Source organism: Chelonoidis abingdonii, chromosome 4 (assembly GCF_003597395.2).
Source record: "Chelonoidis abingdonii isolate Lonesome George chromosome 4, CheloAbing_2.0, whole genome shotgun sequence".
NCBI classification, from domain to species: Eukaryota; Metazoa; Chordata; order Testudines; family Testudinidae; genus Chelonoidis; species Chelonoidis abingdonii.
The window spans coordinates 27,887,225-27,911,538 of NC_133772.1; the positions used below are offsets into that span (position 1 = coordinate 27,887,225).

Genomic DNA, 24,314 nt, shown 5'->3' on the forward strand with positions numbered 1-24,314 from the left:
CATGGATTACTTCCTGTATCCAAACGTGCTACAATCTGGCAAAAATACCTGCCCCTATGGTGACAGTGCATTCCATAAGGGCACAGCTGTAGTCAGCAAAGTTCCTGGCCCAGGTTCCAACACGGGAAATTTGCAGGGCTAAGACATGGTCCTCAATCCACACCTTTACCTCGCATTACACCATTGCTCAGCAGGCTAGACATGATGCAGCCTTTGGCATAGTGGTGCTTCAATCACTAATTGGAATGGACACGAGCAACATATCTGAAAGAATAACAGTTATGAAAGATAGGTAATCATTTTTTACACACATTCAAAATGAGAAATGATGGCCTAGGAAGGAGTACTGCAGAAAGCGATCCTGGGAGTCATAGTGGATCACAAGCTAAATATGAGTCAACAGTGTAAAGCTGTTGCAAAAAAAAAAAAAAAAAAAAGCTAACATTACGGGATGTATTAGCGGGAGTATTGTAAGCAAGACATGAAAAGTAATTCTTCTGCCCGATTCCACACTGATTAGTCCTCAACTGGATATTGTGTCCAATTCTGGGTGCCACATTTCAGGAATGATGTGAACAAATTGGAAAAAGTCTGGAGAAGAGCAACAAAAATTATTAAAGGTCTAGAAAACATGACCTAATAGGGAAGATTGAAAAAAACTGGGTTTGTTTAGTCTGGAGAAGAGAAGACTGAGCAGGGACATAAGTTTTCAACTACATAAAAAGTTGTTATAAGAAGGGAGAAAAATTGTTCTCCTTTACCTCTGAAGACAGTACAAGAAGCAATGGGCTTAAATTGCAGCGAGGTCGATTTAGGCTGGACATTAGGAAAAACTTCCTAACTGTCAGGGTGGTTAAGCACTGGAATAAATTGCCCAGGGAGGTTGTGGAATCTCCATCATTGAAGATTTTTAAGAGCAGGTTAGACAAACACTTGTCAGGGATGGTCTATATTATACTTAGTCCTGCCATGAGTGCAGAGGATTGGATTAGATGACCACTTGAGATCCCTCTAGACCTACAATTCTGACCAAGAAGTCAGATGAGATGAACAGACTTTATAATCTATGAATGAAATTTTCATACTAAAATTTTGTTTAAATAATTGTGAGGATAGCTCTGTAATTTAAGGTTAAAATTCTGTACAAAAATTCTGTAGCTACCAATACAAGGACATAGTTAAGGTTAAACTTACAAGACAACTTCCTATCTTAACCATAATTTATGGCTGAGATGTGATCATATGCTATGTCAACAGTAAATCTATTGGCATGTCAACTAGTTTGTTAGCATGTTAGTCCCATATCAGTTTCTTTAAGTTTTATGGTTGGTATATAGAATTTTTATAATTGAAAAGACAAGGTAGAAGTTCAAGATCTAAATGGGACTAATGTAAAGTGGGTCAGATTTTTGTTTGGAGAGGAGTGAGACGATGGAAAGCACTTAGGATCAAAAAATCTTGATCGTACTTTCATCATCTCCTCTGCTTGTGTGTGGTTTTTATATATAGTCACAACTGTACGTGTGTGTGTGTATATAATATAAGTATAATTTTTTTTGTATAAATAAATATAAATTTCAGAATGAATGTGGGAAAACTAATGACATCTGAATTCTTTTGTAGGTGGAAAATACATGAAGCCTGTATGTTGGCGCTGGGCTCTGTGAAATCTGTTATTACGGACAGTGTGAAGAACGGTAGAATTCAGTTCGATATGCATGGATTCCTGACAAATGTTGTTCTTGCAGATCTCAACCTGTCAGGTATGTCAGCAAAATTGCTTTGAGTAGTAGTAATTGCTGAGCATCTGGTAGCCCAGAACCATTGAAAAGCATATCCAAATATAGGTGTTCAGTGTATGTAGAGGGAACTGATATGGTTGACAAGGTGGAATAATATTGCACAGAAATATCTGGGGGAAACTACACAGGTGAAGGGACATTGTATTTGTATGCCCTTCCACACACAATGTAAACTTAATGTAAGCCAGTCTACTTTCATTTGAAACTTCTTGTAAGTGGATGGCTCTGAACTTGTAGGATCATCTGGGGGTAGAAGGGAAACTATCTTGGGGAGCTCACAAGGAGTTAGAAAAGTCAATAGCATCCTTTGAATACTTCAAAATAATCCCGGGGTGCTGTAACATCTAGTTTTAAATTAATCTGTTTTGGTCTCTGTTGATTATGTACTATGCAGGGATCTGCTCACTTTCCCATCTTAACTTTCCCAAGGAGGCATAAGGGATTGTTAAAATGGACTGCCAGTGATTCATGTTTAAGAAACCAGGTCAATCTGTAATTTTGACCTACTTGGTTTGAAGTGTGTGTTGTGTTAAATATGCCATGTTCATGGAGAAGTGAGCTGTTTCAGAAACTAGATAAGCAATAGTGATTTCACTGTTACGGGGTGTATCAACCCTGTACTGGGTCAGTGGTGATGGATCAATTACTGAGAGCCCAGAAGGCCATGCCCCCTTTCCCCTGCTCCGCATGCTCCAGATGGAAGAGCCAGATAAAAGGAGGCAGCCCAGATCAGTCAAGGCTGGCTATAGAGGAGAAAGGACGTGTTTCTCAGAGGTGCCTGTGACACTCCAGTGGTAGAGCCCGAGGACCTGGATTATGCTGCAGGTGACTTGCTGACAGTGGAGACTGCCGGGGAAGCCAAGCTGCTGCCAGCTGAGTAGGTGCCCAGGGCACAGCTTGTGGTAGGAAGTGACCCAGGGAAGTCAGTAGAAGCCGGTGCCTGAACACCTAACAGGGAGCTCCCCAGCTTCATAGGGACCTGGATTGGAACCCAGTGGAGAGGGCAGGGCTTGCATTCCCCTATTACCCTCACAGGCCACCAGGCATGACTGCTCGTCTGCTCTATGTTCCAGCCCAGAATCATAGGGGTTATAGACTGTTTGTTTAGCCCCACCCAGGGGCCATAGACTGATTGCTGTTCTGCTCTGCCCAGGGGGCCAATTCCCGCAATTGCTACTACCTGCCCCAGCAAGGAGGCTTAGGGGCCATAGACCATTTGTTTGTTTTGCCCCACCCAGCGGCTACAGACTCATCATTGTTCTTTCTTGTCCAAGGGGGCCAGGACTCCAGTTGTGAGCATCATAGAATCATAGAATATCAGGGTTGGAAGGGACCTTAGGAGGTCATCTAGTCCAACCCCCTGCTCAAAGCAGGACCAACCCCCAACTAAATCAGTCCCAGCCCAGGGGCCACAGACTATTTGTTTACGTGGCTCTGCCAGGGGACTGGAGCCTACCTTGCTGCAACTCCCTATATTAGCAGGAAAACCCGACGATGATGGGATGGTGTGTACCAACCCTGCACTGGGCCAATGCGAATGGCTCGGCTTGGCACCTGGAGCCCTTGTCACATTCACATTGAAGTTTTCTCTGCACTGAATAATTTACTAAAACAGTACCACCAGTTCTGGCTCTGGTTTTGCAGGGTGGGGAGCCATTTTTACTGTTGTCAGTTGTGGGTGTAGACATGTCTTTAGATGCCCAGAATAGTGGATGGAGACAGACTTTTCGGACTTTCTGCTTTCAAGTTCAGTTTTGTTTAATTCAGCAACAAAGTCTGAAACTCCCTGCCAGCTACTGTAGTGTTTCTAACTGTTTTTCTCCTTGTTTCTTTTCCAGAAATGTTTCTTTACCTATCAGTTTTTCCCTTTTTCTGACAAATATTGGATTTTGCTGTTTTCTAACAAAACAATACAATTCATGCTCTTTACATTCCTCTTTAATCAACCTGACACTGTGGAGATCCTATCTACTTCCAGGACTACTGCAGGAAAGGAAGGGGTTGTGATCCAGGTGTTACTCAGGATCTTAAGAACCCACCACAGTGGAACTTAACTATTTCACTCCAAGTGGTGTCAGAAATAAATCAATGGAAACACAGCAATTCTGTCTGATAAAAGATTAATGCAAGTCAGCGTGGTCTATCTAAAACAGCAGTTTATTAGATTTAAGCACACAGACATAAGCAATAGGTAGACCATCCCAGATATTTTACTAAAATCTGGAATAGTATTGAGTAATTAAGAGTGGCCAGTTGTTCACCCGCCAGGGAGAAAAGGTGTCAGGATACGTCTCTCAAGCTGGCTTCAGAGGACTGCTCCAAAATACACTCTATTAGCTAGTCTTTTTTATAACTAACTTCTGCAAACACATAGGTCGTAGTGACCCCTACTAAATCATCACTTTTGCCAACTTTCAGTAAACTACTTACCGACAAACATTCCTAACAATCTTAATTATAATACTTCTGTATCAAAGGTGCACAAATTCAAAGCTCTTGTCACCCAAGGTTTCCAGTCTGTTGACTTTTCTTTCCCTTCCTCTCATTCTGATTAGCAGAAACTGCCAGCTACTTTTGACCTTGCCTCTAAAATCCAGCTTTCAAATTAACTCTATACTATGTGGTGTTCTATTTTATTAATTCATGGTGGCTGAATGCGCATAATATGGTTGCAATTAGCTCGATCACATTCTGGGGTGTACACACCCCTTAAATCTGGGGCAAAACAGAAAGGGAGAATTCCTGGTCTTTATGGACCTCCAACAGCTCTGGACTCCCTGGGGTGCATTCTTTAAGTATTTTTTGGGGAAAATTTTGCTTTTCAATTAGTCTGATTCAGAACATCAGTCACGCTGGAAAGGGAAACTTGGATTGGCTCTATGGTTAGGAAGAATTCGTCCCTTCCATGCAGGTCACATTTTAAGTGTGCTGCTATTCTGAAAAGTGACTTTTCCTTTTTTACTCTGTTGATCTGTTCCTTGTGAGCATTCAGAGTTTGATCTACTGACTTCACGCTCCTGGTTAGTATGAGGCAACCTGCCTTATTTACAGGCTAGTTACAGTGCACAAGGCCTTGTGGCCTCAAGCTTTCCCTGTTCATTCCTTAATATCCAAGGTTATAGATGGGTCTGTGATTCCATGTCCCTGTCTTCTTTGCTGCCTCCAAATGTCTAACCATCTAATTGTCTTGACTGTTACAGAATTTTTTTTACCATATTTCATAAGTTAGCACTCAAGAAAAAAAAAAAAAAAAAAAAAAAAAAAAAAAGTCTAAATAAAAAGCTTGGGCTGACCTGCAGTTTTTATATTGTGTTGAATTTTGCTGGCAAGGGCAACAGGAGATCCAGAGCACAGGCTCCTTCCCTTTGATCCTTGGCAGATGGAGGTAAACACCTGGCTTCCACAGGACGTTGCTTGTGTCACCCTCCATCACCAAGATTGGTTTGATCAGACTAATGCTGAGATTCAGGGCCTTCCTATATATGGTCCTCACTTCCCAAAAGGTTCACCAGTTCCCAATAAACCTAAACCTCTCCTCCTTACACCATTGTCTCATCTACGCATTGAGTCCCTGCCTTTCTGGCACTGTGCGTAGAACTGGAAGCATTTCAAAGAATTGTATCATGGAGGTTCTTTAATCTCTTATCTAGCAGCCTAAATTTTCCTTCAGGACCTTTCCCCTACCTTTCCTTCTGTCACTGGGACCTGCATATACCAAGACCACCATTCCTCCCTAGCACTCTGCACATAAGTCTGTCTAGATGTCTCATGAGATCTGAAAACTTCATGCCCAGCAAGCAATTTACTATGTGGTTCTTTCAATCATCAGGTGCTTGGGGAATCTGCTTAGATGCATGTCCAGTATCCTTTGATAAAGTGGCTAGCTAATTACGAGCTTACCTTGTTCAAGAGAATGTCTTGAGCAGTGGAAGATAGTACATCACTGGGGTTCAAGGCTGGGGGAAATTGGCTGGAGTCTCCCTGGGTATAATTCATGAATGGCTTAGAGAGCATTCATGCAACTCAGCTGGGTGTGTATCTCCATCTGTTGATGGATAAGTGATCACAGCAACCTGATAGCTGGAGAAGTTTGCTGCTTGTCACTAGCATAGCATTGTGTGAGACAGCGTAGGATGAAGAGTTTAAGGGGACTCAGCAGTCTAGGTTCCCACAGTCTAGGTTGTACCCCAGGGGTACATCACACCCCCATTAATACTAGCCCATGTGTGTTAACTAATCTTGTTACCAGCTTGCAGAATGACTCATGCACTTCCTCTTCCTGATTTGGTGTCTATAATAGACTCCCACCCTAACATCACTACTGTTCTTTTCCCTTTCTATCCCACTCAGAGACTCTCAGTATGTTTGTTGCTCATTTCCCCTTGGACCTCGGAGCAAGTGTACACATTCCTCACATATATTTCTGATAATTGAATTCCCCATTAGAATTACCTTGCTCTTTCTAGTAACTGGAGTTTCTTCCTCTGGGAGGGTATCCTCAATGCCAGAAAATACAATGACATCATCTGGAAGGAGGGTTCCAACTATGGGATTGTTTCCCTTCACTCCAGCTTGATGTCCTCCTTCCTTGAAACTTTCATTATCCTTAACAACTGTCAGACTAGGGAGTGAGACCGCTCTGTTCTATCCCTTAAAGTCTCCTCTAGGTACATCTGTCTCCCTCATAAATATAATAAACTTGATAGGCTCCACTCTGCCGTTAGGTTTTCTGCCTGCATTAGTTTTACCCTTGCAGTTGTAGTTCTGTGTGTATGTGTTTGTGTTTTATTAGTCTAGTCCAGGGGTTGGCAACCTACGGCACATGTGCCAAACACAGCACACGAGCCGATTTTTTAGTGGCACGCAGCTGCGGTCCCGGCCCCCAGCCCCACTCAGCCCCCCTCCCCCGCCCACTGCTCTCCCCTGCGGGAGCAGGAGACAGAAGCTTGGTTCTGCGGCAGCCAAGCTTCCCCCTCCCCTGCTTCTTCCCCAGAGTGGTGCTTTCCTGCATCGCCCCTCTCCTTCCCTGCGCCAATCAGCTGATTGCCCTTGCAAGGGGGAGGAGTACAAGCAGCAGCATGCACACAGCTCCATAGAGGATGCAGAGAAAGGTAGGGACAGAGCCTTGGGGAAGGGGATGGAACAGGGGATATCCCTTCCAGCCCCCTGCCATGAGTCACTCAGGGCAGGGGGCTGGGAGCACCCCTACAAACCGAGCACCCCAGCCCTCTGCCCGGACCCTCCCCATACACACACTCAGCCTTCTGCCCTGACCCTTGAACCTCCCACACACCCAGCCTTCTGCCCTGCACCCCCCACACCCCAGTCCTCTGCCCTGCACACCCCTCTGCCCTGACCCTTGAACCCCCCCCACACACCCAGCCTTCTGCCCTGTACCCCCCACACCCTCAGCCCTCTGCTCTGACCCTTGAACCCCGCTCACTCCAGCCTTCTGCCCTGACCCCTGAAACCACCCCCCATCCCCCCACCTAGGTCTGGGGTCCCGGCCGCAGGCCCTGCTCAGCCCACTGCCGGCTTAGATGAACAGAACCCTAGGCTGGCAGCGAGCTGAGCAGGCTGGCAGCCTAAGATCAGCATTTTAATTTAATTTTAAATGATGCTTCTTAAATGTTTTGAAAACGTTGTTTACTTTACATACAATAGTTTAGTTATATATTATAGAAAGATCTTCTAAAAGCATTAAAATATATTAGTGGCATGCAAAACCTTAAATTAGCGTGAATAAATGAAGACTTGGCACAGCACTTCTGAAAGGCTGCCAACCCCTGGCCTAGTCCATCCACGAGCCAGAGCTTCCTTCCACTAGCACTGACAATACCAGTAATAGAAACAGATCCCACAGCATGAATATTTTATCGATAATCCCCATTTATGTCAGGGCTTCATCTTTTATGTAGTGACTGCTAACTCATTAGCATTCAGTCCTTTCCAGATCTGCTAACTCAGGAGAATGGTAGGATTAGACATCCCAACCTAAGTTCCCTCATGGCCCTGAGCCCCTCCCACACTCTGAACCCATTGGCCCCACTTCCGCCACACACATGGTGGGAGGGATAGCTCAGTGGTTTGAGCATTAGCCTGCTAAACCCAGGGTTGCAAGTTCAGTCCTTCAGGGGGCCATTTAGGGATCTGGGGCAAAAATTTGTCTGGGGTTTGGTCCTGCTTTGAGCACGGGGTTGGACTAGATGACCTCCTGAGGTCCCTTCCAACCCTGATATTCTATGACATCACCTTCATGTTGGTGTACATAACAAAATTCATTGCACACATGGATGTAATAAATTAGAGGGAACATTGATCCCAACCTGGACTCTCTTCATCTCACAACTTGGTATTTAAATGACCAGCAAGTCTACAGCATTTGTGATTGGAGGCCATTCAAAATATTCTTAAATCACAACAGGAAAGATTCTACCATAAAATGTTTTCTAGCCAAATGGAGATTTTTCTATACCTGGGCAGAACAGGACCAGTTATCAGAGCTAGTAGATATTTCTGTAATTTTAGACTATCTCCTTACACTCAAGATATCAGGTCTTTCTAGTAGCTCGCTTCTGGTCCACTTGAAAGCAATCAGTGTATTCTACCTCCGGTAGATGGGTATTCTATTTTTACTCTGTCACAACCATACTCCTAAAATGTCTGACTAGGGCTTCCCACGAGTAGTAAAGCCAACGCTGCAGTGGGATCTCAGTCTCATACTTTCAGCACTTTCCAGGCTTTCGAACTGTTGGTCACAGCTCAATGTCCCAGCTGTCTATGAAGGCCGCTTTCCTGGTTATTGTTATATGGGCCTTGGAGGTATGGTGCGTTGGCCGTGGAGCGTATCCCTCAAGCCGACGCACCATACATTACGTTTCATAAAAGAAGACATCCTTTGCCTCCACCTGAAATTTATCTGGAAGGTAATTTCCAAGTTCCACATAAACCAATCAGTTTTCTTACTGGTATTTATCAGGAAGCCTCTTCCCTTCAATGAGGGGAGGGGACTTCAAAGAACCATAGAGTCAGAAGAGACCGCATGAGTCCTCTAGTCTAATCTGCTGCCAATGTGCAGGATCTGTTGTGTCTAAATCATCCAAGATAGATGGCAATCCAGCCTCTTTTTGAAAACCTCCAGTAAAGGAGATTCTACGACTTCCCTAGGCAGTTTGTTACAGTAAGGAAATTTTCCCTGAGATTTAATCTAAATCTGCTCTGCTGTAGTTTGAACCTATTTCCTCTTGTCCTCTGTGGCAAGAGAGAACAAGTTTTCTCCATCTTTTTTATGGCAGCCTTTCAAGTATTTTGAAGACCATTATCATATCCCCCTGTAATCTCCTCTTTTCCAAATTAAACATATCCAGTTCCTTCAGCCTTTCCTCATATGGCTTGCATTCCATCCCTTTGATCCTCTTTGTTGCTCTCCTCTGGATCCTTTTTCAGTTTCTCTACATGCTTTCTATACAGTGGTGACCAAAATTGGACACAATCCTCCAGCTGAGGCCTAACCAGCACTGAGTAGAGTGGTACTGCCATCTCCTGTGACTTGCATGCAATGCCTCTGTTAATGCACTCTAAAATTACGTTTTCTTTGTTTTTTTGCAACAGCATTGCATTGTTGACTCGTGTTGAGGTTGTGATCCACCACAAATCTCAGATCCTTCTCAGCACTGCTGCTGTGTCAAGCTAGTTTTCTTGCATTCTGTATTTTGAATCATGGAATCATAGAATATTAGGGTTGGAAGAAACCTCAGGAGGTCATCTAGTCCAATCCCCTGCTCAAAGCAGGACCAACACCAACTAAATCATCCCAGCCAGCGCTTTGTCAAGCCAGGCCTTAAAACCTATATGGATGGAGATTCCTCCATCTCCCTAGGTAACCTATTCCAGTGCTTCACTACCCTCCTAGTGAAATTCTGTTTTGTAATATCCAACCTAGACCTCCCACACTACAACTTGAGACCATTGCTCCTTGTTCTGTCATCTGCCACCACTGAGAACAGCCGAGCTGCATCCTCTTTGGAACCTCCCCTCAGGTAGTTGAAGGCTGCAATCAAATCCCCCCTCACTCTTCTCTTTTGCAGACTAAACAATCCCAGTTCCCTCAGCCTCTCCTCATAAGTCATGTACCCCAGCCCCCTAATCATTTTTGTTGCCCTCTGCTGGACTCTCTCCAATTTGTTCACATCACTTTCGTAGTGAGGGGACCAAAACTGGACACACTACTCCAGATGTTGCCTCACCAGTGCCGAATAGAGGGGAATAATAACTTCCCTTGATCTGCTGACAGTGCTCCTACTGATACAGCCCAGTATGCTGTTGGCCTTGGCAACAAGGGCACACTGTTGACTCATATCCAGCTTCTCATCCACTGTAACCCCTTGGTCATTTTCTGCAGAACTGTTGCCGAGCCACTCGGTCCCCAGCCTGTAGCAGTGCATGGGATTCTTCCCTCCTAAGTGCAGGTCTCTGCACTTGTCCTTGTTGAACCTCATCAGATTTATTTTGGCCCAATCCTCTAATTTGTCTAAGTCCCTCTGTTTGCTATCCCTACCCTCCAGTGTATCTACCACTCCTCCCAGTTCAGTGTCACCTGCAGACTTTCTGAGGGTGCAGTGCACGCCATCTTCCAGATCATTAATGAAGATACTGAACAAAACCAGCCCCAGGACCAACCCACGGGGCACTTCACTTGATACTGGCTGCCAAATAGATATGGAGTTATTGATCATAACCCGTTGAGCCCAACAATTTAGCCACCTTATAGTCCATTTATCCAGCCATATATATCTTTAACTTGCTAGCAAGAATACTGTGGCAGATCATATCACATCGACTGCTTTCCCCTCATCCACAGAGACAGTTATCTCATCATAGAATGCAATCAAGTTGGTCAGGTATGACTTTCCCTTGGTGAATCCATGCTGACTATTCCTGATCACTTTCCTCTCCACTAAGTGCTTCAAAATTGATTCCCTGAGGACCTGCTCCATGATTTTTCCAGGGACTGAGGTAAGGCTGACTGACCTGTAGTTTCCCCAGATCCCCCTCCTTTCCTTTTTTAAAGATGGGTACTACGTTAGCCTTTTTCCAGTCATCTGGGACCTCCCCCGATCGCCACAAGTTTTCAAGGATAATGGCCATTGGCTCTGCAATCACATCTGCCAACTCCTTTAGCACCCTCAGATGCAGTGAATCTAACCCCATGGACTTGTGCTCGTCCAGCTTTCCTAAATAGTCCTAAACTATTTCTTCCTCCACAGAACTGGTCATCTCCTCCCCATACCGTGCTGCCCAGTGCAGTAGTCTGGGAGCTGACCTTGTTTGTGAAGACTGAGGCAAAAAAACATTGAGTATATTTGCTTTTTCCTCTGTCCCTAGGATGCCTCCCCCATTCAGTAAGGGGCCAACACTTTCCTTGAAGAAACCTTTCTGTTACTCTTAACGTTCCTTGCTAGCTGCAACTCCAAGTGTGATTTGGCCTTCCTGATTTCACTCCTGCATGCTTGAGCAATATTTTTATACTCCTGCCTGGTCATTTGTCCAAACTTCCACTTCTTGTAAGCTTCTTTTTTGTGTTTTAAGATCAGCAAGGATTTCACTGTTAAGCCAAGCTGGTCGCCTGCCATATTTACTATTCTTTCTACATATCAGGACTGTTTGTTCCTGCAACCTCAATAAGGAGTCTTTAAAATACAGGCAGCTCTCCTGGACTCCTTTCCCCCTCATGTTATTCTCCCAAGAGATCCTGCCCATCAGTTCCCTGAGGGAGTCAAAGTCTGCTTTTCTGAAGTCCAGAGTCCATATTCTGCTGCTTTCCTTTCTTCCTTGTGTCTGGATCCTTAACTCAACCATCTGTCTCATGGTCACTGCCTCCCAGGTTCCCATCCATTTTTGCTGCTTCTTCTGTTTGTGCTCCCTGTTTGTGAGCAGCAGGTCAAGAAGAGCTCTGCCCCTAGTTTGTTCCTCCAGTACTTGCACCAGGAAATTGTCCCCTACACTTCTCAAAAACTTCCTGGATTGTCTGTGCACCGTTGTATTGCTCTCCCAGCAGATATTGCAGGATTGAAGTCCCTCATGAGAACCAGGGCCTGTGATCTAGTAACTTTTGTTAGTTGCTAGAAGAAAGCCTTGTGCACCTCACCCCCCTGGTCTGGTGATCTATAGCAGACTCCCACCACGACATCACCCTTGTTACTCACACTTCTGAACTTTAATACTCACAGACTCACAGGTTTTTCTGCGGTTTCATACTGGAGCTCTGAGCAGTCACACTGCTCTTCTACGTACAATGCAACTCCCCCACCTGTTCTGCCCTGCCTGTCCTTCCTGAACAGTTTATCTCCATCCATGACAGTACTCCAGTCATGTGAGTTATCCCACCAAGTCTCTGTTGTTCCAATCACATAATAATTCCTTGACTGTGTGCCAGGACTTCCATTTCTCCCTGCTTGTTTCCCAGGCTTCTTGCATTTGTGTATAGGCGCTTAAGATAACTCGCTGATTGTCCTGCTTTCTCAGAATGAGGCAAGAGTCCTCCCCTCTTGCACTCTCCCGCTTGTGCTTTCTCCTGGTATTCCACTTCCCCCAGACTTTGGTCTCCTTCCCCCCAGTGAACCTAGTTTAAAACCCTCCTCACCAGGTTAGCCAGCCTTCCTGTGAAGATGCTCTTCCCTCTCTTCGTTAGGAGGAGCCCGTCTCTGCCTAGCACTGCTCCTTCTTGGAACACCATCCCATGGTCAAAAAATCCAAAGCCTTCTCTCCGGCACCGCCTGCGTAGCCATTCATTAACTTTCACAATTTGACCGTCTCTATCTGGGCCTTTTCCTTCCATAGGGATGATGGATGAGAACACCACTTGCGCATCAAACTCCTTTATCCTTCTTCCCAGAGCCATGTAGTCTGCAGTGAGCCGCTTGAGGTCATTCTTGGCTATATCATTGGTGCCCACGTGGAGAAGCAGGAAGGGGTAGCTTTCCAAGGGCTTGATAAGTCTCAGCAGTCTCTCCATCACATTGTGAATCCTAGCTCCTGGCAAGCAGAACACTTCTCAGTTTTCCCGGTCAGGACAGCAGATAGGTGACTCTCTGAGGAGGAAGTCCCCGACCACCACCACCCACCTCCTTCTCTTGAGAGTGGGGGTCATGGAACCCCCATCCCTCTGTCAGTGCATCTCATGTCTTCCAATCGGTGGAGTCTCCTTGTGCTCCCTTCCCTCAGATGTATCATCTAGTCCACTCTCCACGTTAGTACTTGTGGAGGCAACATGGAAATGGTTGTTCACCTGTATCTGCATTGCTGGTATATGGACGCTCCTCTTTCTTCTTCTGGAGGTCACATGCTACCAATTTTCTTCACTGTCCTGTCCCCGCTGCACAGCCTGCTTTGACTCTTGAGAATGTTGTGCCCGTAGGAGCATATTTTGACATCTGTCCAGGAAATCTTCATTTTCTCTTATGCAGGGTTGATACTTGTTTCTCCAGACCTTGAACCTTCTCTTCCAATATGGAGACCAGCTTACACTTTGTACAGACAAAGTCACTTCTGTCCTGTGGAAGAAAGATGAACATGGCACATCCTGTGCAGGTCACAACAACTGATCGCTGACCATCCATATTACTTTCCTTCTAAGAACTTTCTCAGCTGTTGCAGTAACTACTCAAAGAAGCCTGCAAGATGAAAGCCTCTTTGGGCTCTCCCCAGGCGTACTCCCAGTCAAACTCCCTCTGTTCGCCGCTCAGCTGGCTCGCAACTGGTTGCCTTTTTATAACAATCAGGCCCACTCAAGGCCACCTGGAACAGAGCACTCCCAATGTACATTTTTCAAACAATCAAGCACGTGGTCAAATTGACAAACTGTAATAGATTAGTTTTGCTGTTTTCATGTCCTCCTTTCCTTAGGATCTTGAATTCTATTGGATCATGATCACTTCTTTCCAACGAATTCATCCCTGTTGGTCAAAACCAGATCCAAAATGGATGGTCCCCCTTGTTGTTTCCTCAACTTTCTGAATCAGAAAGTTATACCTTACACACGTGAAGAACATTGCAGGGCATACTATGTTTTGTTGTATTAGTCTTCCAACAGCTATCAAGGAAGTGATATAAGATATCAGACAAGCATTGATGTTCCACCTGCAGAAAACTAAACCAATCATAAAATCATCTAGGCTGTTTGTTGCTGTAGCAGAATGAGCACAGGGACAAACAATATCTGCTCAAAAACTCTAAGTGAATGTCTGTCTGTATCCTCCTTTGCTATCAGTTGGTGCATCTCCCTTCTCCAGACAGGGAGAGGGCCTATTTTACTAGAGCGCAGGCAACTTCAGACGCATCTCTTTGAAAAGTGCATATGATGTACATTTGTAAGACAGCAACCTAGAATTCATACACACTGTCACGAAGCATTATGATTTGGACCAACCCTCTTCTGCCAATAGAGCCTTTGTAATCACAGCATTACAGACATCTGTACCAACTGCATCCTTGCACACACCTCCTATTTGAGTACTATTTGCCAGTCAGCCCTGTGTGGAATACTTATGTACCAGAACTCGAAGAAATGGACGTTACTTTCGTGTTGTTGGAGGTTCTTAAAAATGTGGAGTCCCTGTCTGTATTCCACTACCACCCTCCTTCTCCTCTGCTTTGCATCATGATCAGATTTCCAGTAGAGAAGGAACTGGAGAGGTTGTTGGTCCTCACTTCTCATTGTATCCTTGGTGCTGAGCATGGAGTTGTGAACCAATGAACACTACTCTCAATATGTTCTAGCCTCAGGTGCATGAAGCGTATGCAGACTCACATGTATAATACAGATAGGGATCTAGTTACAGGTATGCAGCTTCTGCTTCTTTCTATTCTGTCATGCAGGCTGGATTCAGTTCCCAGGAAAGATGTTTGGTGGTCCTGCTTGTAAGCCTTCTTTATCTTATAGAGAAACTTTCTCTATTAGTATATCAAACAAATACTGCATTTTTTAAGATGGCAGGATTTTGTTGGGGGGAATAGAAATAGTTGTAGAATAAATGTGAATTTTAAGAAATCTGTCTTCTTTCAGTGTCTCCTTTTCTGCTTGGTCGTGCTCTTTGGGCTGCCAGTCGCTTCACAGTTGCTATGTCTCCAGAATTAATCCAGCAGTTTCTCCAGGCCACAGTCAGTGGTCTACATGAGACCCAACCTCCTTCAGTCCGGATCTCTGCAGTCAGAGCTATCTGGGGGTAAGTAGATCATGCATTATGATGGGTCTTGGTGGATTGTGAACTAATGCAAGAGGAAAGGGACTCATTTGAGGATGGAAGAGCTTGACACAGTTGGTGTTAAAACAGAAAAGTTGATATGTTCCAGAGAAGCACACTTTTTTGCATGTAGCTGATGACAGTTCTTGTACATGAACTACTTATTTATCAGTCGTCAGATAATTGAAGTAAATCTCACTATTTTTAAGTAAACATTTGAGACTGAATTTTAACTGAACACAAGTTATGATTTGATGGAGTCTGTAGAATTCCATTCCATCGAAAAGCACATTGTAGTGTTTTTGATCCGCCAGGCTGCAAATTTGGGACTCTGTGTGTCTGGAACCCAGGATAAACCTTGGGTTAACATAACATGTTTCCTCAAGGTGGAATTTCACTGTTCCTCTTTGAGTGATTGCTCATGTCTATTCCATGTTAGGTGTGTGTGCTCGCCACATGCACTGGTTCTGGAAGTTTCTCCCTCAGTGATATCCGTAGGGGTCTGGCTCTGGCGCCCTCTGGAGTGGCGTGCATATGCGCTGGCATAAGGGGTGCTGCCAGTTTCCTCCATCCCTCAGTTCCTTCTTATCTCCAGTGACTGTGCTGGAAGGTCTCCTTGCTTTGGCAAGTGCTTACTTACCCCATGGTTTTTTCTCTTTCCTGTTCTAAATAATTTAGATAAGTAATTTCTTTGTTCTTAACGACTAGTGAATTAGAATTGTTGATAAATTAGATAGTCCACTTTGGGACTTGGGACGGATCGTGTTCCGGTCTCCGGGCTTCAAGCCTTGTGATCACTGTAGAAAGCCCATGCTGATCATTAAAGTTGCTGAGCTCCGTAACTGGTCCCTGAGTAGACTGTTACAGAACCTGGATCCCCAGCACTGGTCCCCCACTGTAGATGTCAGAATAACCAGCCATGAAGAGGACTTCGAGCCCACATTGGCACCACAGTAGTCTCTAACGCAAAACTTTTCCTCCTCGGGCTCAGAGTAGGAGGAGGTAGTGGGCCTCTCGGGCCAGGTGCGCCAAATTTGGGGGACCCCCCCAGGGCCACCGGCCGGTGTATGGCCCTAGGCCGATGGCCTGCTTCATGGCAGTTTTGGAATTCAAGGGGGGTTCTCCAAGCGCTGGAGATCCTCGTGCAGTGATCTGTGTCAGGAATGTCAGAGAGGTCATGGACAGTGTTCCACATGCCCCCGGTTCTGATGAAGGGTCCAAGCAAGGTACCCAGGAACACTCTCCTGTCCCAGTCTCTGTGGAGGCCACCCAAGCTGGGGACATGGGACCAACCCCTCTTCTCGCTACTCCCAGGGTAACAAGCAGGTATTTTGAGAGTGCGCCCAAGGGTGACGTCCCAGTCTGCAGACAGACACCTCTTTTTTGTTTTCCAACTCCCTTTTTCCCTTCCTTCCTGCTTGGGCTACTATGACAAACTGTTGGGTCCTCATCACTATGACGGTGGGGTATACCCTGCAGTTTATTTCTACCCCTCCCTCCCACCCCCCTACCCTGTCCCTCTTCGGGACCCTTCTCATGAGCAGCTTCTTGCCCAAGAGGTGCAAGCCTTCTTGCTAGTCAGAGCCATAGAGGATGTCCCCATGCATCGAAAGGGGAAAGGTTTCTATTCCCGGGATTTTCTCAAACCAAAGGCCAAGGGCAGTCTATGACCTATTTTGGAAGTATCTCAAGAAGTTGAAGTTTCACATGGTCTCCCTGGCCTCCATCATCTCCATCCTGGAGACTAGTATGCCGCCCTCAACTTGAAGGGTGTTCTTGCCACCTGTGACAGGACATTCAGATCTATCCATACCTCAATGACTGGCTCATCAAGGGTTGTTCACAGGTTTAGGTCCTTCACACCATTCAGTTGGTGCAAGCCAAATACCAGGCACTGGGTCTGTTGATAAACGCACAAAAATTGATGCTACTCCCTGTGCAAAGAATAGAGTTTATGGGCCAGTCCTAGACTCTACACAGGTCAGAGCCTTTCTCCCAGAGCCCAGATTCGAAGTGATATCAGTTCTCACCCTATCCCCATGGCTAGAGCATGCCTCAGGCTAATAGGATACATGGCAGCATGTATTTATGTAGTTCGCCATGCACGCCTGCAATTCAGGTCCCTCCAGATGTGACTAGTGTTGGTCTACATCCCAGCCAAGGACCACCCAGACAGAGTCCTCATGATTCCGCCGCAAGTGCTTACAGCTCTAAGATGGTGATCAAACCCGGTAAACAATTCCAAAGGAACACTCTTTGCAACCCCGAAACCGACAAAAGAGCTAGTGTCAGATGCCTCTGACCTAGGCTGGGTAGCCCACCTTGGATCACTGAAGACCCAGGGGTTATGGTCCCAGGACAAGCTCTTACTGCATGTCAACATCAGGGAGCTCAGAGCCATCCGACTGACTTGTGAAGTGTTCCTTCCACAGCTATCACATCATGTAGTTCAGGCGTTGACTGACAAAACAGCCGCCGTAATCTGTGTCAACAGGCAAGGGGGAATGCAGTCCTCGGTTCTCTGCCAAGAAGCCCTCTGGCTGTGGGATTTTTGCATCTGGCACGCTATACACACCGAGGCACTACATTTCCCTGGTGCCCGAAACACCCTGGCGAATCGCCTCAGCAGGCTGTTCTCTTCTCACCAGTGGTCCCTCCACAAGGAGGTTGTCAGAATGATCTTCCAGAGGTGGGGAACTCCCCAGCTGGTCTTGTTTGCCACCAGGTGAAACAGGAAGTGTCTGCTCCCTCCAAGGGTTTGACAGTGGGTCACTCTGCGATGCCTTTCTCCTGTCTTGGGCAGAGGGCATGATGTACGCCTTCCCGCCAATCCCTCTTATTGGCAGGACCCTCTTGAAAATAGAGGGACAAAGCCAGGATCGTCATGAACACCCTGGCATAACCCCGCCAGCATTGGTTCAGCATGCTCATGAACTTGGCATCAGCGCCCCCCATGAATGCTTCCAAACCACCCAGATCTGCTCTCAGGATCATGGGAGGTGACTGCACCCAATCCTCGCCTCCCTCCACCTCACAACATGGATGCTGTGTTGTTGAACCCAGAGGGACAGGGCTGCTCAGGTCCAGCAAATACTGCTGGAAAGTAGAAAACCCTCTACGAGAGCAACTTACCTGACAAAGAGGAAACTCTTTTCCTGCTGGGCGTTGGAGCAGGGGATCTCCCTGACCCAGTCATCTTTGCAGTCCATTCTAGAAAACCTGCTTCATTTAAAGCATCAACACCTAGCCTTCTCCATCAGGGTGCACAGATCAAACCTCCCCAGCTAGTGATGGCCCATTCGACCAGAGCTCAGGCGTCTTCGGCAGCCTTCGTGGCACAAGTCCCTATCCAGGATATCTGCAGGGCCACAACATGGTCATCAGTGCACATCTTCATGACCCACTATGCCATCACCTAGAGGGCTAGAGATGATGCTGGCTTTGGCAGAGCTGTGTTGCAATCGACATGCCCATGAACTCCTACCTGCCTCCAGGGATACTGCTTGTGAGTCGCCTAACATGGAATGGGCATGAGCAAGCACTCAACGAAAAAATAGTTAGTAACCTTTTGTAGCTGTTTTTCTTCTAGATGTGTTGCTTATGTCCATTCTGTGACCTGCCCTCCTTCCTCACTGTTGGAGTTCCGACAAGAAGGAACTGAGAGAGGGAGGGAGAGGGCCGGCAGCGTTCCTTTTATGGGCACCAGAGCTGGTCCCCTATGGGTACTACTGAGGGAAAAGCTTCCGGCACTAGTGCATGGGGTGAGCACACACACATAACGTGGAATGGATATGAGCAACACCTCTCTAACAACCGTTATGAAAGGTTAGTAACTGCTTTTTTCACTTTCCTCACATTGTACAGTTATGTGAGTAATAACACCAGGGATGGCGTGTGCAGAATGGAAGTTAATTTGCATCTCAAATGTAAGGCCCTTTATAGTGATGTGCAAGTGGAAGATTTGACTAGAAGGTATAATACCAATCACTGAAAGCTTAAACAAAAATGCAGACAGTAACATTATAGATGTAGGACTCAAATCATAGTTGCGCTATTTGCACCTATGCTTTGTTAGTTTCACTAGCCCCAGTTCATTTCACAAACCACTGTGTACTGGGGCACAGAAAGATCCCGCAGAGCTGATTTTCATGATGCTTTTAAGAGAGTGAAAATCCCCATCTTCGCAGAAGAAGCGCAACTGGTCTGCTCTTGATAGGGTCTTCCCCACAGCTATGCAAGGAGGGCATGTTTGCCAATTACAAAATTTTAAAGATTTAAACTAATGTAGAGGATCCATCCATATTGATTGTAAAACATGAATAGCAATTTGATTTTTTTTTAATTCAAAATTTGGCTTTCGATCAATAATTTGATGGCAGAAGATCAGAGATACAAGGTGGATGAGGTAATATATTTTATTGGACCAACTTCTGTTGGTGATAGACAAGCTTTGGAGCTTGCACAGAGCTCTTCTTCAGGACTGGGAAACGTGCTCAGTGTTGCAACTAAGCACGAGGTGGAACAGATTGTTTAGTGTAAGCAACTAATACAGTTCAAAGGACCATTCAAAGTGAAGCGGCCCATTAAATTCAAGTGGCACTGTGGCTGGTTCCTTGAAATGTGTTAACTACTTATGCTAAATGATCTGTTCCATCTTATGTTTAGCTGTGATATTCTGAGTACGTTTCCTAGACCTGAAGAATTGCTCTGTGTAAGCTTGAAAGCTTCTCTCTCTCACCAATTTTTGAAGCCTTAACCATGGATCTAGGAGCCAACTGTTACTGTTTGGGGATAGAGCAAGGAGAAAAGGTAACTGAGCTGTTGGGAACTCCTTTAGATACATGTTATCCTGCAGTAATTCAACTTCCATCTTCAATAGGCTGATGAAGTGAGGTGATATAACAGATGGAGCTTGCATCCCTACTGATGTTCATTGAAGAAGGTTAAACACTTCAAAGCATGATTGAATAGAACCTTCTATCTTTTTAAGGGGGACATCTTAGTATTGAACCAAAGTACCTGGAATTCACAAGTTTGAAGCCAGGAATTCAGATATTTTCAGATGTTTCCCCATCACTTATCAGGCATTACTGATGGAAGCCCTGGCCATACTGTCAGTAACTACCTAAGAAGAGCAAATACCTATATGCTTCTTGTGTATGGTTCTGTGATCAGGCTGCATAAAGACTGAGTAACCCAAGTCAGTAAATGGTAACAACAGACTAATATGTGAGCCTTACACAATGTAATAGGAAATTTTCCGTTATCTGGATTTGAAAGCTAGCTCACCCAGAGAGGATGTGCAGGTAGCTTGTTATGCAACAGAGGGCCAGGAAGTTCCTTCCATTCAGAGAGAAGTAGGTACGAGAACAGTGTTGGAGCCCAATGCTCTTTTCCCTAGAAGGGGATCCAGGGAGCAGAAGTGGCTTGGGGTTGTAGGATTTTCCTAGGAGAGAGAGACAAGTAGATTCAGGAAATAGAACTTTCATAGGAGCTGGACCAGGGCCTGGAACTTGCCAGAAGGCATCCAAGTGTCACTGGGTTCATCGTATTCAACACTAAATGCCAGTTAATCATTGCAACTTACCAGTCACTCAGTAGGCCCCCCTTCTTTCTCTCTCACTCATACTCACCCATACTAAATTAAAGAAACTCTGGATATTGATCCAGTAACTTACACCTCTTTGCTATAAAGAGAGAAGTTATCTTTTTAAAAAATTAGAATAGCCTTCTATAGTGATGAGTACCTGAAAGGGAGGGGTGGGTTATGTAGCCCAGTGGCCTGAGGCCACTGCAGTTTTCAGCAGCCTGAAGAGGTAGGGAAAGGGAAGAGAGACTGAAGGTATAAATTTGAAAAGTAGGAGACTGAGACTTTGAGTAGGCTAAAAGGAAATATAGGGGTCAGGTGGTAAAAACAAAAGATATACAGTTGGAATGAAAAGAGAAAGAGAAGAGGGAACAACCACTAAAATGATACTCTGATCTATGCATCCGACATCCTCTAGCGCTGTTGTAAATATTATATTTGTGTGTTTTGTACCATGAATTCCTTATCTAGTTACTGTGACCAGCTGAAGATCTCTGAAAGCACCCATGTATTGCAGCCTTTCCTTCCCAGTATCCTGGATGGACTGATCCACTTGGCAGCTCAGTTCAGTTCAGAGGTCCTCAATCTTGTGATGGAAACACTCTGCATTGTCTGTACAGTAGACCCAGCATTTACAGCAAATGTGGAGAACAAAATCTGCCCCTTCACCATAGCAATTTTCCTCAAGTACAGTAATGGTATGTGCCCATAGTGTGTCTTTTAAATATTGCTCTGTCTCTGCTAATGGAGTATGGTTAAAATTAATCTCTTGCAGGCTACCTGTAAAATTGACATTTAAAGTGTGTATTTAAAATGTACAGAATGACATTTTGGAAATACGTTATTCTTAGATTTTAAGGCCAGATGGGACAATTATCATCTAGTCTGACATCTTCTATAGCACAGGCCAGAAAATTGTGCCCGTTGATTCCTGTATCTAGCCCATATTTTATGCTCTGGTTCACCCACTTTCTATAGGAAGACATCCAATTTTGATATAAAAATTTAAGTGATGGAGAATCAATCACATCCTTTGGCAAGTAGTTCCAAAAATTTGCACTTTATTTCTAACCCGAATTTGTCTAGTTTCAACTTCCAGCCATTGGATCTTGTTCTGCCTTTGTCTGCTACATTAAAGACCCTTCTGCCATCAAAATCTTCTACCCACATAAGTGCTTATAGACCACGATCAAGTTCTTAACCTTCTCTTTGATGAGGGCTTTGCAATAGCTTTCTGCACTATTAGTGAAATATTAGAACTGGTATGATATGCAGTTGTGTGTGAAAAGAGAACTTTTTTCCACGAGGAGTAATGTAGGGGGCAGGCTCACAAGAGGGCATTTTGTATATAAAAGGATGGCTCTTACTTGTCCTGAAGTACTAAGTTGAGATATTAAATCATTCTGAGGAAGCAGTACTATTTGGCATTCAACTTTCCCTTTGTTTCCTTAAAGGTAGTTTATCCAGTAAAATCCCAGATTGGTTTACTTTTGATCAGCTGTCTGTTTCAGCATACCTTGTTGCCTGAAGCCATCCTCCTACTAGATTTCTGCTAACATTGCACTGTCAGTCACTACTGTGTAGACAAGTCTGTGTCCGTTGATAAAGGTGGACAGGACAGGTTTTCTAAGGTTGCTCTCATAATCTGAATTGTTGAATGTATTAAGCCATTACCCAAGTATTGGGCTGCCTAAATTCTGTTTGAGTCAGTAGAATGAATAGATAACCTCTGCTGAGAGTGTGGCATGTGCAATAGATGTCAGAATTGACTAAAGAGGTGTTACTAAATAACTAGTCCTATGAGAGGTACCTCTGGATGTGTACACTTCTGGGAATTGGATCCCCTGCTGCCTTGTCCTCAGAACTCCTTAGCAAGCTGCGTCACTTGGTGGAGGCACAAGTGCCCTGTCAATGTTGAATGTTTGACTGGGGTTCAAGGGAAAAGAACTGAGGCAGAAGCTAGTACATTCCTTTATATGACCACAGCAGTATCCAGAGATATATAGAGAATTCTGAGGAAGAGGAAAAGGCAGGCAGGGAGTGTTAATATACAATTTCACTATCTTTGTATATATTTTTGTTGCCACCTTTGGGAAATTGTAACAAGCAGCGGAGTCTAGGTGGAGGGTGAACTGAGGAACTATTAATGTAAAAAGGGACAACTGACAGAGTGAGAGTAATCTAGGGCTGGCTCACCACTCTGTACGCTTCATAAATGTCCTTGTGTGGGCCAGATTGAGAGATAATTAGGACTGGGTTATTAAGCAATTAATGAGGGGATTCATCTTATCAGTTGGGGATTGTTAAATGGGAAATAGGGAGAGGAAAGAAAGGGCAAAGAAGATCAGGATCTGAGAAGTGAGAGATCTCCTTCCTCCCTGTGCCTAGGATGTATGCTGAAGCCTGGGAAAAGCCTTTTGGTGATGGGACATTAAGCTGCATAAGCTATTGGGAGTAAAGTACACTGGTGAACTTACATAAGAGCATGTGAATACTGTTTGCACAGACAAATTCAGGGTGCGGGAGCCCACCTGTGACAAGTGGGGGCTTATCCAGGATTTCCCGTTCAAGTGTAGGCAAAGGACCAGAAAGGGAAGCTGATGAGAAGGCACAGCAGACTAGACAGTATGGAGGAACTTCTGCACTGGGTAGTTGAGCAACAAAAGGAGTTGCAGAAAACCTTCCAGGAGTTTCAACAGAGCCAGTGCACAAACAGTCCTTGTTATCCTAGATAAGCCTCCACTTGTCACAGGGTGGGTTCCCACACCCTGAATTTTTTTTGCAAACAGTCCTCACACACACTTAGGTAAGTTGCCCACAGTGTATTTACAATGTCATATGGAACTTCGGGTCCCATCACCATAAAGCTTTTCCCAACCTTCAACATGCCCCCTTAGATAAAGGGAGGTGAGGAGGAAAGAGATCTCACTTCTTGATCCTGAGTTTCTGTGCCCTTCCTTCTCTGTCTTTGTCTCCCAGCTAAATCCCCTTGTTAACCACCCACACCTCCTTAATATCTCCTAATTTGGCAGGGATACTTACAAAATGCACAGAATGGTGAGCCAGCCCTAGGGTGCCAGGTACAGCAAGAAGTGCATTAAATTCCATGTAGCCATTCTAGAAATCTCCACAACAAAGACATTCTGATAACAAGCCATGGAAGTGGTATTAGCCATGATGGAGTGGGCCCTCACTAAGGCGTAAGTCTATATAATCCTTAATCACTCTCAGCCTGTTAGAGGAGATGGTATTCCCCTGATACTGACTATAGACCACAGTCAGAAACTATTAAGAAGGTCAGAGACTATCCAAATGGTTTTGAATCACAGAATTGAATCATAGAATATCAGGGTTGGAAGGGACCTCAGGAGGTCATCTAGTCCAGCCCCCTGCTCAAAGCAGGACCAACCCCAACTAAATCATCCCAGCCAGGGCTTTCTCAAGCCTGACCTTAAAAACCTCTAAGGAAGGAGATTCTACCACCTCCCTTGGTAACCTATTCCAGTGCGCCCACCCTCCTACCAGTGATAGTTTTCCAAATCCAACCTAGACCGTCCCACACTGCTAACTTGAAACAGGCTCTTGTCTGTCACTGTGCCACCACTGAGAACAGTCTAGGATCCTCCTCTTGGAACCCCCTTTCGTAGTATGAAAGCAGCTCCCAAATCCCTTAATCATGTCCTT

The 24,314-nt window shown here is 45.1% G+C and overlaps 1 protein-coding gene across 1 annotated transcript in view; it reads left to right on the forward strand.

Moving 5' to 3' along the window:
- Positions 1-24,314, forward strand: part of IPO9 (importin 9) — a 209,123-nt gene that overhangs the window by 118,143 nt on the left and 66,666 nt on the right. The window contains exons 13-15 of the mRNA XM_075064718.1: positions 1,624-1,763; positions 14,866-15,025; positions 21,102-21,328. Of these exons, the coding sequence (XP_074920819.1) occupies positions 1,624-1,763; positions 14,866-15,025; positions 21,102-21,328 (527 nt within the window). The remainder of the gene's footprint in view (positions 1-1,623; positions 1,764-14,865; positions 15,026-21,101; positions 21,329-24,314) is intronic.